Source organism: Adiantum capillus-veneris, chromosome 11 (assembly GCF_014529385.1).
Source record: "Adiantum capillus-veneris isolate H3 chromosome 11, ASM1452938v2, whole genome shotgun sequence".
NCBI lineage: Eukaryota > Viridiplantae > Streptophyta > Polypodiopsida > Polypodiales > Pteridaceae > Adiantum > Adiantum capillus-veneris.
The window spans coordinates 39,385,597-39,401,076 of NC_140941.1; the positions used below are offsets into that span (position 1 = coordinate 39,385,597).

The window sequence follows — 15,480 nt, forward strand, 5'->3', positions numbered from 1 at the left end:
GTGTCATGTTTTCCTTTATCCGGTAATAGGAGAGGACTTTCCGGGCGGGCGGGCGGGAGCGAGGGAGTGAGTGAATTAATACAGGAGAATTTGTACTCAGCATGGAAATTTGAATGAGTTAAATTTTAGAGAGAGAGAGAGAGAGAGAGAGAGAGAGAAATAAATGAGAGAAGGTTGGTAAGGGAGAGGACGGCTAAGAGACAGAGAGTAATTATGTGTGAATGCATGGGAATTTGTGTGTGTGCAACTTCCGCCATCTATGCCGGCGGCATATGCGAGAGACTGAGAGAGACAGTCGAGAGAGAGAGAGAGAGAGAGAGTCTTCCCGCTCACCACAGGGGAAGCTTCTCATCTGATGCAGCTCGGCATCTCCTGCTCTGCTTGCAGCCCCACATTTACTACTTCGCCTTCAGCCCTCACCTCAGAGCACATGAGGCTACAGTCACAGTCTAAGCTGGCGCAGATGTGAGCTACTATCGCCGATGGGAGCTACTATCGCCAATGGGCGCAGATGGGAGCTACTATCGCTGATGATGAGGGGTCGTCGCGCAGATCAACGCTGCTTCCTATACAGTACTCCATCATGTTTCCGAGCATGTCTTTTTTTAATTTTGAAGGAGGACATTCTGAAAATCTTCCCTAATGGCTCCAAGCAGGACATAAGAAACTCCATAGACCCATCCCTTCTCTCTCGCCCGGGTGTGTGCTAATAATCTCTCTCTCCCTTTCTCTCTCTCTCTCTGTGTTTCTCTGTCTCTCTCACACACACACACAGACTCCTGCTGTTCTGCAAGTACTGTTGCAAGACGATCTGTGCTCCATATGCTTCAAGTTTTTCTCTTTGTAGTGTACTCTAGAGTCTACACGCAACTGTTGTATGGTTTGTGTATTCCTTTGAGAGAGAGAGAGAGAGAGAGAGAGAGAGAGAGAGAGAGAGATGGGTTTGAGCGATGTAGGTGAAGGTAATTTGCTTGGGGGGGTTTTTCAGCAACGGCTCCAGCTGAGGGTCGAGGCGGATGCTGTACCTGTGTGTGGTGATGGTGATACGGTGTCATGCAGTGGTAAAAGAGTGGTCGGACCGGAGACTCCCCACCACTATTTCGTGGTGCATGGATTTGGCGAAACCAATGAAGGCAGCGGCTCTGATCCCTGGGAGACCGGCTCCTTTGAGCTGGCCCTCATCGACGCAGTGATCCCACCGGAGGCAATGCATTTGATGTATGAGGTAGCAAGCCCTACTTCAAGCATGGCTCGGTGTTGCAATGCATTATGGAAGACATGAATGGCACGAGGGGACAAAATCACTATTGGCATTGGTCGAATGAAGGCGAGACGAAAGCGTGACAAGCAAGTGATAGGTGGGTATGCAATGGAGTGCAAGTGAAGAGGCAGCTAGAGACATAATACAAGGGGACCTTAAAAGGATGTTTGATGTGCAGTATGTGATTCTAGAGAGGCAAGTGTCTCAGCAATTTGGGTCCATTTTTGCAGCCATTTTGCTTCATTACATTTATTGCTCCATTGTACATTGAGGGGGAGTCAATCTCTAATAGCCCAGCTCTTCATTTGAGGCTTAAAGAGTTAATTATTTATAGATCTCCTATTTCTCTGTACTCATGATTGTTCAAGAATTGGGTTGGCAGTAGATCTCTTTTATATATATATATATATATATATAGAGAGAGAGAGAGAGAGAGAGAGAGAGAGAGAGATTGATTGTGCTATAAAGAGCATTTACATGGCCAACCTCTCTCTTCTACAGTGTGTGTTTGAGAGGGAGAATTTACACATGCTTCTGGAGTGGAGGGGCACAGGCCAATCTACGCTTCGAAAGCCCACAACAAAACATTAGCTCTTTCTTTGTGCATGGTATGGTATGTCTGCGCTCTCTCTCTCTCTCTCTCTCTCTCTCTCTCTCTCTAGGTGCAGTTCTTAACTCTCCAGTTTGTGCATGCTTTTGTGTGCATTGGGAGAGACCATGGATGAGATCACTAATCTCTCTCTCTCTCTCTCTCTCTCTCTCTCTCTCTCTCTCTTTGCTCCTAAGCCAACTTTGAATAGCTACTGTTATGCTATTCACACCCCTTGATTTTGTAAAAACTTTGAAATTTTTCTTTCACCTCCGTACTCTCTCTCTCTCTCTCTCTCTCTCTCTCTCTCACACACACACACACACACACACACACACACAGTTTGATTTCTCTGTGTTTTTATGTAGGCCATTATCACGAGACTGGGGATGCGACTAAAAAATCCAAATCCAAAAAAGGAGGAGAAGTTCATCCAAATAATAAGAACTGAAGACGTTGTTTTAAACTTCCATTTTAGTAGTGGCCCTCAAGGAATTCGTAATGTAAAAAAAAACACTTGGTGTCACATCTATGAGATACATCGTAACTTGCATACATCAATACTTCTATTAGCAGGTTTTTGTTTTCTTTGACCAAGATTACTACGTTTTACATATGTTAGTTGTTGAGTTTTTGTTCAATGTGTGTGTGTGTGTGAGAGAGAGAGAGAGAGAGAGAGAGAGAGAGAGGTGAAGATACAAAGGACATAAAGATAAGGATATCTATATACATATATGATGAAGTTACAGATTACAAGATATATAACTATGATGGCAAGGAGAAGTCAGGCAGCCTTAACTAAAATGACAATCTATTTAGCATTAGGCTAAGTATGAAGGTTTCTCAATCACAGGTAGCATATGCGGAGTTCAGGGAGCCAAAACTTCCTATTCATGGAAAGTTGCTCCATTCTGTAGGCTGCCTAAACTCAAGCGTGACCACATCCTGTACGTTGCCTAAACTCAAGATTTTCAAAACAGATTCTAAGAAAGGGATACAACCTTCAATAATTCTGTGTAATATAAAAGTCATTGGAAATTTTTAGCTTGGAGGAGAAGTAATTTCACCTCCAATTTGGGTAAAAACGATTAAGTGAACCTGATCAATTTAAAGGGCACTTTATGTATGCAGCATATAGCCCCTTGGCCCTTCCATCATCACTTTATACGCTTTCTATATTTTGTGTGCATTTTCAAACGCAGACGTAAATGTTGCATGTGTGTTTGTGAACTTAATTTGAACAAAATGAGGTAATTGTGTCTACACTTGCTAGATTGAGATGAAGTGGCTCAAGACTACTCATATGAAGGGTGAGGCTAACATAAATATGAACGAAGGTGCCCCATAATATATGCAATGATTGTATCCATTGGTATGATAAAAATGGCAATGGTGTATATGGTAGGCGGAGTAGCAGGGCAGGCTCCTGCACCAACTCCAACAGAGGATTGTAACTTCTTTTTAGGCTTAGCTTTATTTGTAGCGAGTTTTTCATTTGATTACTGACTCTTGAGTCATGGATTTATCGAGAGAGAGAGAGAGAGAGAGAGTAACATGTCTCTTTGCAGCGCAGGAGAGAGGCAGACCGATCCTTGAATTCTCAAGCTTAGTGGGCAAGCTTCTATCCCTTTTGTGTGTGCTTTTCTTCTCTTAATTGCAGTGATTGAGATTGCCTCATTTTTTTCTGTATTTTGTAATTCTTAATAGGTACTGCCACTGTGAATGAGGTAGAAAATTTATTGCATCGCTGGGAGGTCGTCTTTATGTCGTGTAATTATTCGGCAAAGTGGGTTGGAATGCCGGAGTTAGACTCCCGACAGACTCTTCCTCTTTCTCCGCAAGCTTTTGCAGCGAGGAAGGCCATCTGTATGTGAAGTTGCTTATCTTCACAGTTTTCTGACTGTTGTGGAGATCTGGCTAAGGTTGTCAGCAGCATGGATAGAAAGTAAGTCAGCAAAGCTGAATCTAAGTGCCACAAAGGTCTTATTTTGACCCTCCTTTTCATATCAAGGGTTTCTATATGCATCCATATCGTTATTTTTGAAGTCCCCTAAGCTCAAATACACCGAAGGGTTATACTTTAGTGTCCATCCATAAACACAAAACCCTGACATAGTTGTCATGCATATTGGGACATAAAAGTGGATAAAATTTCTCCTCCATAATGGCAGTGGTTAAACTTTTTATGGAGTTCCAGATGATTGATTCTCCCTTCCTATTCCAACACAACCTTTGAAGGTCTTAGTATTTCATGCTTTTTGCAACAATAGCTGTTTGATTGTTTGCCATTTGAGATGAGGTTGGCGACAGTGCAATCTGCTGCTCAAACATTTCCTCGGTCATTACCAACTCCAAAGAATGTCTGTGCCGGCTCTACAACACTTATTTTACAGAGCTGCTGGGCGTGCATGTTAGTGCTGCTCTTCGGTTGCCCGCTGCTTGCAAGCTCAGAACCTCTGACCCTAGCCTCTACAAACTTATTGGAATCTCAGTAACCTGGCCCCGCAAGCTCCACTGGCCAGCTCTGGCACCTGCCCCTCCCTTGGCTCCATCCTCTACATCGGCCTCAGCTCCTTCAGCTGCTGTACCTACCACAACGCCAGCGATGACCCCGCGACGTTGTCGGCAGTGAAGGGTGCTGCTACTGTTTCATCATCTCTATTTGCATCGGCCGATTTCCTCATATGAGTTACTTCCTTTTAGGCTGAGCTATATTTGTAGCGAGTTTTTCATTCGATTTCTGACGTTTGAGTCATGGATTCATGAGAGAGAGAGAGAGAGAGAGAGAGAGAGAGAATCCTGTCCCTTTGCAATGCAGGAGAGAGAGGGAGGGAGACGCATTGAGCGCCGTCTGAAGAAATTCAAACAGAGGCGTCTGGAGCACAGGAGAACGAAGACGAATGAGCGCGAGTAGAGGTCAAAGGCTACTTTCATCCTCATTGCGTGAAAGTCTAAGATGAGACGCCCGTGAGGTCGGTGCAAAAGCTGAGAGCATTTGTAATGTAGACAGTAGAAGGCTATGCCACTTCCACCATCAAGCACGTAAAGTTTTGGCCCCCCCCCCCCCCCCCCCCCCCCCCCCCCCTCCCCTTTCCCCACAACACAGACTAACAACGATAATAAGTAACAATGTACTACTTCTAGAGGTGTATTCCCTTTTGTGCAATGGGATTTTTGCACATGCTCGCCAATGTCAATTCATTGACATCATCTTGAGACCTCTCTCTCTCTCTCTCTCACACACACACAAGCGCGCGCGCACACACACACACACACACACACACTATGTGTGTGTTTGGAGGGGGTACGTTGATATCTGTTTACTAACATAATATGGCGGAAGGGGGAGCCTTTTACACGTGTCGCAATCTGCGCTAAAGTTCAAAACTAAAAAAAGTCCCTTTTCACGTGAAAAAGGGAGAGAGAGGCCGTCGAAAGCGGCCGATCGTATTAGTACAACTAATACACCTATTGTTACACACTAACACACTTCATTAGCTCTCACAGATCTACTTCCTACTTACTGTACTTTACATTACACAGAACTAACAACCTTAATATTAACACTTTAGTACAGAGAAAACACAGTAATCTTTCAAAACTTCATTAACAAAGAAATACATAGTAGCAACACAAAATCTTTTTTCTCAACACACACACATTCCTTCCCTACCTTTCCTACAATTGAAATTTCACCACAGAGAAGCACAGAGTGCTACTCGAGCTTAATGCATGGCATTTCTCCGACAGTGACGTCAAAAATGTGCGCTTCTGTCGCACGTGTCAATGGAAGGAACTTGTCGATACACTGTGTGCGAGCCACAAATGGCTCTAAGCACGCAACTAAAATAATCTAGCAAACTCAAGAGAGCAAGGGTGTGTCACTCATCGCTCTATGCTCACCTTCGTGGAGGATTCCTCGTCGTGAAGAAAAAGGAGCCTCCGTCGTGCCGCGCTCAACCGCTTCGCCGCTGCCGTGCCATCGTCGCAATGTTCAATCACACTTTCTCTCTCTCTCTCTCTCTTACACACACACACACACACACACCAAAGAGGTGAAGAAGAAGAATATGGAGATGGAGATGGAGCAACAACACTCTTCTATTGCACAAATGAAAGAATGAATGAATTTTAGATTTAGTTGACTTTTATATGAGCTCGCTCCATTCACACTTGGGCGCACATGCTTAGCCAACTAACCCTTGAATGTTCCAATTAGAGTGCACTTCTCATCGGCGATCACTCTAACCTTTTCCTATTGGACCAACAAGCTTGGTACTTGACTCTACCAAACAAATAATACGGCATCCGTCGTAGGCGATAGGGTGTTTGGGAACCGCGAGGGTTAACACGCTTGAGAGCCTTAGCTATCGCAAGCATGTCTGCGTGTCCGTCTTATCAATCTTCCATAGGAGAGTGACAAGCTCTACTTGGTGTTCGGGAGATGTTGTCTCTGCAAACATGATCCTAAGCTTGCATACTTCTTAACATTTGTGCACGATAAAAAAAGAGTCTTATAAGACAAAAACGTTGTTCATTTAAGCATATTTACATTTGCTTACTCTAGGAAAGCATTGTAAACATTGGCAAGATTTAGGTTATCTTTAATTGTATGCCTTGCATCCATCTAGCATCTTCAAAAGGATAGTTCTTAAACTTGATAAGATAACGTCGGATAATCTTACCGCCTCTCAATACCTTGTCTTCGTGTCAAAGAATGGACTCAGGCTGCAACACCTCTTCTTGGTCCTTGATCTTCGGTGGGTCTTCAATAGTTGGTTCTTGAGGTGGTTCTCCTTTGTAAGGCTTTAGTAGGCTCACATGGAAAGCATTGTGTATGAGTCACTAACTGGGAAACTTGAGTTGATAGGCCATCTCATTGATTGGTCTAAGAATTTGGAAGGGACCATAGTACCGTTTTGCTAACTTAGCATAGTACTTTTGGTGTCCCGTAAGATTCTTGCCTGTTGTGTGTCTTAATCGAGCCTTGGGAAATTCAAGCAAAACCCAATCATTTTGTTTAAAGGCTTGAACTCTTCTGTGCTTATTAGTAGCAGCCTTTTTTCTTTGCTGTGAGATAGAGATAGCATCCCTAATCTTTTGGAAAGATCCTTGTAGGTCTCGGCTATACTCATCTACAGCAAGAGCAAAGATCTTCTCGTGTACCTTAAGTAGCAGGGACTTTTGGATCTTCTCTCAATTATCTCGAAAGGTGTTTTTCTGGTGGAGGTATGTACAATGTTATTGTAGGCATACTTCACCAACGGTAAGTACTTCTCCCATTGGGACCTTTGATCTACTTGTGTTACATAGGCTTTTAGTAGATCAATAATTTTTAGGTTAGCTATTTCACTTTGGCCATCTTTGGGGATAATAGACCAAAGAGAAGTTTAGTCTTATACCTAAATTCTCAAAGAGACCCTTCCAAAAATTACGGGTCATTCGAGGATCTCTATCCAATACTATGGGCATTGGCAAGCCATGGTGCTTCAAGATTTGTGATGTGAAGAGGGTTGCCATTTGATGGGCTTTGATAGTCTTTTTGACAGGTATGAAATGTGCTTGTTTGCTAAACCTATCTACTATCGTCTATATTCTTGTATTCCCATGGATAGACTTAGGCAATCCAAAGATAAAATCCATGGATATGCTCTCCCATGGTGAATTAGGGAATGGCAAAGGTTGAGGCAATTCGGGTTGCTTCCCTCTATCAAACTTCGTCTTTTGGTATACCACACATTTTGAAACATATTCTTGTATGTTTGCTTTCATGGTAGGCCAATAGAAATATGTTTCTACCCCTTTTAGGGTAGATTGAATTCCTCTATGCCCCGCATAAAGAGGAACATGAGATCCATACATTACTTTCTCATGTAGTGAGTTAGTAACGCATAGTCTATTGCCATAGAGAAGATAACCATCTTGTAGGATAAATGGTTCTTCTTTCTTCCATAGTGCAAGGGCAGAAATCACATCCCTAAAGTCGGGATCGATAACATACTCATCTATCATAGAAGATAGATCATTGTGAGCTGCTATGGAAACGACATTCACTCTCGGTCGTCTTAAGAGTGCATCGGCTACTTGATTATGCTTGCTAGCAATGTGACCAATATGAAAATGAAATTGCAAAAGGAAATTTTCCCACCTCATTTGTTTGTCGGAGAGCTTAGTCTGCATCATGAAGTACTTAAGGCTTTGGTGATCCGTCCATAGAATGAAAGGAGTCCCCAATAAAAAGTGCTTCCATGAGTCTAAGGCATGTAGAACTGCGAGGATTTTCTTTTCATATATGCCAAGAGCTTTCTCAACAGGGTCAAGCCTTCGACTTTCATAGGCTATGGAGTGCCCTTCTTGGAGTAAAACAACTCCAAGGCAATCACCACAAGCGTATAAAGTTTATTCTCTCGTAAAACTTGAAATATTACTTGGAGAGGTGTTGCTTGTGTTCGTATAGTGAATTAGAGTAGAATGATTATATCATCAAAGAACACTCCAGTAAAGGTTTAGTGAGGCCTAAATAGCTTCTCCATCAAGCGGTTAAATGTGGCTGGTGCATTGGTCAAGCCAAAAGGCATGACAATGTACTCGTAAAGACCAAATGTAGTGCAAATGTGGTCTTTACAATGTCTTGATCGACTATCCTTATTTGATGGTAGACACTTTTTAGGTCAATGCTACTGAAGTAGGTCGACCCTTGTAGCTTATCAAATAGGTCTTCTACCCGTGGAATAGGAAACCTATTTTTGATAGTGATCCTATTTAGTGCTTTACAGTCAACACACATACGATATGTGCCTTGTTTCTTTTGCACTAATAACACTGGTGAACAAAATGGAGATGAGCTAGGCCTAACCATGCCCTTCTCAACTAACTCATGCACTTACCACATAATCTCCTCTTGTTGAGCTTGGGAAACTCTATAAGGAGGTTTATTAGGCGGTGAACTTCTTGAAAGAAGTTCAATTGCATGGTCATCATTGCCTCATTTTGGAGGTAGTTTACAAGGGATATCGTCAATAAAAACATCTTGAAAACCCTTGAGAAAATTGGATAACCCTAATTCCTTTTGACTGTTTATATTTTCTTTTGCTATAACATTAGGTTCATTTTGAGAATCTTTAACAAAAATCATGTACACGAAAATAGAGCTCTTTATTGACTTATTGAAAGCTTGCTTATGTACAAGAGGTATTATACTACCCAACTCCTTAGCATCTATGTACATATCTTTCCCTGAACCTATAATAGATTTGCCTTTCAGGGAATTCAACATTGACAGCCATGCAATCAAACCATGGTGCCCCTAGGATTACATCCTCGTGCTTGAGAGGAGAGATAAAGAAGTACTCCTTGTTCACATAGCTTTGGACACGGAGCCTCAATTTCCTAATTAAGGAAGTGACTGAGGCTTCTTGCCCCTTGAAAGCACCATCGGCAGGTAGGACATCTCCCATCTCATAGGCTTGGATGCCTAGCTTGGTGACCAACTCTGTGGATATGAAATTGTGAGTAGAACCAGGGTCAAAGAGAATAAAAGCATCATGTTCTCTTACATTTTCCCAAGCATGGCATAGAGGAGATCCTTTGTGGTGAGCATCCTCTTCTTGGATTTCGACCACGGTAGCTCTAGGAGGCTCATTTCGTGTATTCTTGTGGGGATAGGCACGATAAGCATGCCCTTGCTCCCCGCACTTGAAACAACGATTATCTTTACGATAACGCTGTAGCTCTTCAGGAGAGAGTTTATTTTTTCCTTTAGAAACTCCCTTCTCCTTAGCTTTGTTGTTGTTGGCGTTGCCTTTAGGAGACCTTTGGACATTGTCCTTCCCCTTAGGCTCGTTACGGTCCTTGTTTTCCGTGGGCTTAAGATTTCTCTTAGTCCCTTGTTGGAAGTTGATTTGTGAAGCCACCATGGTATGGTGTATGACCACAGATATGGTGTGTGGAATTTGGGAGTTGATATACTCCGCCATATCTTTAGTTAAACCCGCACAAAATTGTTGTTTTTGCTCTCCAAAATCCATCTTTTTGAAGACAGTGGCTTTGAGATGCAAATCCCAAAACTTGTCTACATATTTGTGAATAGATTTGTAGGGAGAGAGCTTCAAACTTTGCCATGCAGTGAGTACTTTGTCTTTGGCATTGGTAGCCAAAAACTACTTCATGATGGAAGCTCTTAAAGCTTTCCACATTTGTGGAGCTTCACCATTTGCTCGTAGGCTAGACCACCATTGCCTGGTGGACTTTTGAAAATGCATAGCTACATGGCATAGCTTAGAGGACTCCATGAAGCCCTCGTCTCCAAACGCCGCATCAAATTGTTGGATGAAGGCCAAGACTTTGTCCGTAGCACCAAAGGTGCCTTCATAGGTAAGGAAAGAGATGTTCTTTCCTCGCTCTTTGAACTTTTTGAGCTTGGACAACCTCTTCCATGTGGCATAGTATTTCCTATGGCCTCTTCTTTTAGGTGGTTCAAGAGTTGCACCATCACTTTCTTCAGAAGAGGAAGAGTATGAGGAGGATGGAGAAGAGGGTGACCTCTTTCTCGCCTTTTTCTTCCCTTGTTCCTCCTTGTCTACACTATCACTTTCTTCTGAAGAGGAAGAGGATGAAGAAGATGGAGAAGAGGGTGACCTCTTTCTTGCCATTTTCTTCTCTTGTTTTCTCTTGTCCCTCTTTGAATTATGATGTAGAGAAGTGTGCGATGGTCTTTTCCATTAAGGGGGTGTTGGAGAGCGTTTTGCCCGCCGTCTTCGTGGAGCCATCTCCGCCGAGGTGGCAAGAGACTCACTTCTTTCTCATTCTTTTGGTGGGAGCTCTACTATTGAAACTTGAGTTTTCCTTTGGGAAGGAGATGCGACGTCAAGTAGTAGATTTTTGAGCCCTTCGTACGGATCCTCTTCTTCTTCCCTTATTGGAGAGAGGCCTCTTTTGGAAGTCTCACAAGGAGGCTTCCTAGGTACTCTCTCTTCTTGGTGGGGAGTTTAGAGAATCCCATGAGTACGTAGTTGTCGTTGCACTTCAGCTTGGAGGGATGGATTGCCCATGGCTTGTTGAAGCCTAGTAACAAGGTAATTAACAAGCATAGGGGCATCATTAGTAGCATGTTCATTAGCAAAATCAAAGTTATCAACATTAATTTCACTCTCTTTACTATTGTCAACCATTCTAATGAATTTTAGGTGTAAAATTTATAAGTGTACTTTGGCACTTCAAGCCCCAGTTACTACTCCTCTTAACCCTTTAGAAAAGCACTCAAGCTCCTGTACCCGTGCCTCGAACATCATTAATTGCAAGGAATAGAAGAGAGGGTCTTTCACCATCAAAACGGTACCGGCTCGTGTCAAGCTTCTAATAGCTCAATAGTGTTTAAGCCATAGGCAAGCCCCGTAGGACTCCACTATTAAGACCATATCTCTCGACGGTGATGTCCCTTTATCTACACAAAGCAGGCGCACTGCAAGACTAAAAATTCCCTATTCTACTTACTCAATTGCAATTAATAATACCAACCATTTATAGTCAGCTTGAGGACCTTTCTTCTTGAGCAAGAAAAGGGTAACCTTGTGCTCTAATACCAATGTAACATTGAATGGTCTAGTAACTTGTGTGTAGCAGAAAATAACATAGACATAGTGAGCATTTCATTAAGAATAGATTCCTAATGAGCATATCAAGAGTACTTGGTTGGAGAGAGCAACAAAAACATAACACCTTGTTAGATAGACATGAACAATACTTCAAAAAGAGAGAGAAATTAAGCTATTGAAAACATTTGAGGACCGGATTTACATGGAGCCGGTCCCCCCTCCAAAAGGCTTTGTATTATAGGTTTCCCCCATCAAGGGAGACATTTTACAATACAATACTTTGTGTTCCTTCAATAACTTGCTGGTGCAATGAAGATGTAAGCTTCAAGCACCAAGCTTACACTTGAAAAACACAACATCAATTCCCTCACGGTCTCAGACTCAAGACCTCACACACCTTTGAAGATGGTGAGAGCTAGCGGGGTATGAGAGTAGATCTAGAGGAAGAAGGAGTATTCTTACGAGAAAGAAGGTTTTCTCCTCACATAATCGCTCTTAATAGCTTAGCATAGCTTAGTAACTAACATGGTAGAGGAGATGAGCATGCATTGAATCTTGGCTCTTGGTTGGATTTGCATCACAAAGCCAAGAGTCGTTGGTGTAGGCCTCCCTTCTCAGAGCTTGGAGAAGATGATGACCTTTCCATTAAAGCTTGGAGAAGGAGTGAGAGTTCTTTGTTCCATACATGAATTGTGTGAGTGTGTGTGTGTGTGATAATGGCTATGAAAATTCAGCCCCCTCTCTCTCTTGGTCTACCCCTCTTTATTTTTCCTCATGCTGGCATCCCATTGGCCCCTGTAAAGCTTATCCAATCATAAATTAGAAGCATAATTGCTAGTCTTGTGACATGTGTCCCCCTTTTCCCTTTTGTGAGAGCTTTAGGTATTTAAATAATTCAATTAAACTCTCATTGGACCTCTTAGTCTTCTGGCCAATAGGAATCAGGCAAGCCAATGGGATGTTGAATGCTCATTGGACCCCTTGGTAGACTATCCACCAATAGTCTTCTAGAGAGATTAATTTCTATTGGTTCTTTTATTAAGTGTCTTTTAAATGAATTAAACTAAATTTACTCTAGCCTGATTCTCATTGGTCCACCTCTATGGCCATCCAATAGGATTTTAAAGGGAATTGGGGGCAACTGGGCTAGGAATCTGACATGTGTCCTCTATTATCTTTGTGTAAAGGGAAGCCTTGAGTGTGTGTGTGTGTGTGTTCTCTCACCTCTTCTCTCTCTTCCCCTACCTTTAGGGCTCGCCCCCTCCCATCTAGGGATATTTGAAGACTTTATGGTCTTTACAAAAGCATCCAATTCTGATAAGCTTGACCATTTGGACTTTACCTTTGAATTTTGGAACCTTAGCATTTTGGAAGTCTTAATGGGCTAAACCCTAAGGTCTTTGAAGCACCATTTATGCACATTGCTCTTTTGCAGATGGGCCCCCTTTGGATCCCTATTTTCCCTCCTTTGGATCCCTACTGTGACCGGTCTGTCAGCCTAACCAATATTCTAGCTTTTTCTCCCCTGATACTTCCCCATATTAAATGATCAGTTTAACATGAGAAAATCATTTAGGAGAATTAGATATTAGTTATTATGATAGAGTTGTTACCTTGTTGAAGAAGCATAGCCCCAATAGCACTTCACCTACTGATGGATGCACATAAAAATCCTTATCCCACTTAGGAGCTTGCATAGAAAGAGAGATCCAAGAACCTCTTTGATACCTTGAAAAACCTCTTCACATTCATTTGTCCATTGTAGAGGATCCAACCTTCCTATTTGTTGTAGAGGATAAAGAAGTTGAGAGGACAAAGGAATGAATTTTGACATATACTTCACCTTTTGAATAAAGATAGCAAGATGCTTTGTATCCTTAGGTGATGGGAGGAGCACCAAGGCATGCACTTTGTCAGTCCATTAGCAGAGATCGATCTGAATGCAGTATTAATGGATAAGGTGAAAGTTGACAAATAGAAGAGATAGTTCCCACACCAGTTCAATGAATTGCAGGTTGGAGAAAGGATAGTCCAGTTAAATGGTCAGCCAATGAACGAGTCTGAATCTAAATCGAAAAAATTTGATTTCAGATCAACGAAAAACACTTGTCAAGAAGGCACTGAGATAGCAACTAAAGGTACTCAAGTCCAAGGTGCGATTATGGAATTGGGAAATCCATTCAAAGATTATGAAACTAGAATTCATACTAAAAAGGAAGCAGCATCATTACTTCTAGATGACCAGGAGGTAGAATAATGGAACCTTCATTCATAAAACAAACCCCAAATGATCAAAATCAACAAACACGTGAACTCATAGGTGAAGGAGAAAGCAAAGACTCTTTTCCAGAATATAAAGATGTGTTCGCTTGGGAACACACTGATCTAAAAGGTGTAGATCCAAAGGTTTGTCAGCATTGAATACCATTGAAACCAGATCCCAGACCAGTATGGTTGCAACGGTACAAAATAAATCCTAATTATGCCAAGAAAGTCAAGGAGGAGATAAACAACTTTCTTAAAGCAGGATTCATTACTGATGTGGGTAATAGTGACTGGTTAGTTCCGATAGTGGTAGTTTCAAAGAAGAATGGGAAGTTGAGGGTTTGTGTGGACTACAAAAAAATGAAGACCCAGACTATTAAATATCCATTCCCATTACCATTCATAGATATGCTTTTGGATGAAATCGTAGGCCATGAAATGTATATCTTTATGGATGGATATAGTGGCTATAACCAGTTGAAGATATCACTAGAAGATAGAGCCAAGACTACATTTATCACTGAATGGGGAGCATTTATGTATCTAGTAATTCCATTTCGTATGTGCAATGCTCAAGCAACATTTCAAAGCTGTATGATGGAAATATTTAGTGAATTCCTACACAAGTTTCTAGCCATTTTCATGGATGATTTTATAGTCTTTTCTAAGGAAGAGATGCATTTATTATTCCTAGAAATCATCTTTGAAAGGTGCAAGGAAAAAAGAATCTTCCTGAATCCATTCAGGTCAGTCTTCATGGTTTGGAAAGTTTAGCTTCTAGGACATATTGTGTCCCGGGATGGTATTGAGATGGCCAATGATAAGGTGAAACGTGTCTAACAAGCTAAGGCACCCAAAACTGTGTTTGAATTAAGCTCATTCTTGGGCTATATCAACTTCTATAGAAGGTTCATTCATATGTTTGCAACCAAAGCCCTACCTTTATATGAGCTCACTAAGAAAAACGATAAGTTTATCTGAACCACTGAGTGTGAGGAAAGTTTCCAGTCTTTGAAAAATGTGATTATCAGCAAATGAGTCCTTCAACACCCAAACTCGGATGTCATTTTTCATGTCCATGTGCATGCTTCTAGATTGGAAATGGGAGCTATACTGGCCCAATCTGATGGAAAGACTAACACCCAATTTACTTTTCTAGTCGCAGGTTCAATATTGCTGAACAAGGATACACCACTACGGAAAACGAGGCACTGGGAATGGTGTTCACCGCAACTAAGTTTAGGCACTATTTGCTAGGAAAACTATTTCATTTTTATGTGGATCATCGGGCATTTTTTTAATCAACAAAGTTATTATTCAGGGCAGACTGATTCATTGGATTTTCCACAAACCCGGTAAGGTGCATTATGGTGTTGAATTTTTTGTCCAGAAGCACTGAAGTTTATTATGAGATATCCCTGAGAGATGAGCCAGTGGATGCTGAGTTATTCCAAGCTTCAACTGAAGAAAATCCAGATCCAGAATGGCAAGAAGTATATGATTTCCTTCAGAAAGGGGAATTCCTAGACACTTGGTCTCAGGATCAGAAGAAGACATTGATTGTCAAACGTTTGATGTTTACTCTTATTAGGGGTTACTTTATAGGTTGGGTGTGGATGGTGTTATCTAAAGATGTGTACCGATGCATGGCAGAATGCAGGTCATTACTGAAGCCCATAGTGGTGATTCAGTAGGTCATTTTTCTACTGTCATCACTTATGAGAAGATATTGCAAACAGGACTATGATGGCAAACTATGATAGCTGATGTCA

General features: G+C 41.8%; 1 protein-coding gene across 4 annotated transcripts; it reads left to right on the forward strand.

The window, feature by feature from the left end:
- Nucleotides 1–233: 233 nt before the first annotated feature.
- Nucleotides 234–2,686, forward strand: LOC147447129 (uncharacterized). Of its 4 annotated transcripts, XM_086523020.1 has the most exons (5): nucleotides 234–465; nucleotides 1,060–1,225; nucleotides 1,359–1,456; nucleotides 1,763–1,869; nucleotides 2,219–2,686. In XM_086523020.1, the coding sequence occupies exons 1-5, from the start codon at nucleotides 356–358 to the stop codon at nucleotides 2,299–2,301; spliced, it is 564 nt and encodes a 187-aa protein (XP_086379146.1). In that variant the 5' UTR covers nucleotides 234–355; the 3' UTR covers nucleotides 2,302–2,686. The 4 variants fall into 4 exon arrangements, 1 of the variants encoding a protein (XP_086379146.1); XR_015189595.1 differs by lacking the exons at nucleotides 234–465; nucleotides 1,060–1,225; nucleotides 1,359–1,456 and adding an exon at nucleotides 562–699 and having other exon boundaries at nucleotides 1,763–1,874; XR_015189596.1 differs by lacking the exons at nucleotides 234–465; nucleotides 1,060–1,225; nucleotides 1,359–1,456 and adding an exon at nucleotides 1,317–1,358 and having other exon boundaries at nucleotides 1,763–1,874.
- The last annotated feature ends 12,794 nt before the right edge of the window (nucleotides 2,687–15,480 follow it).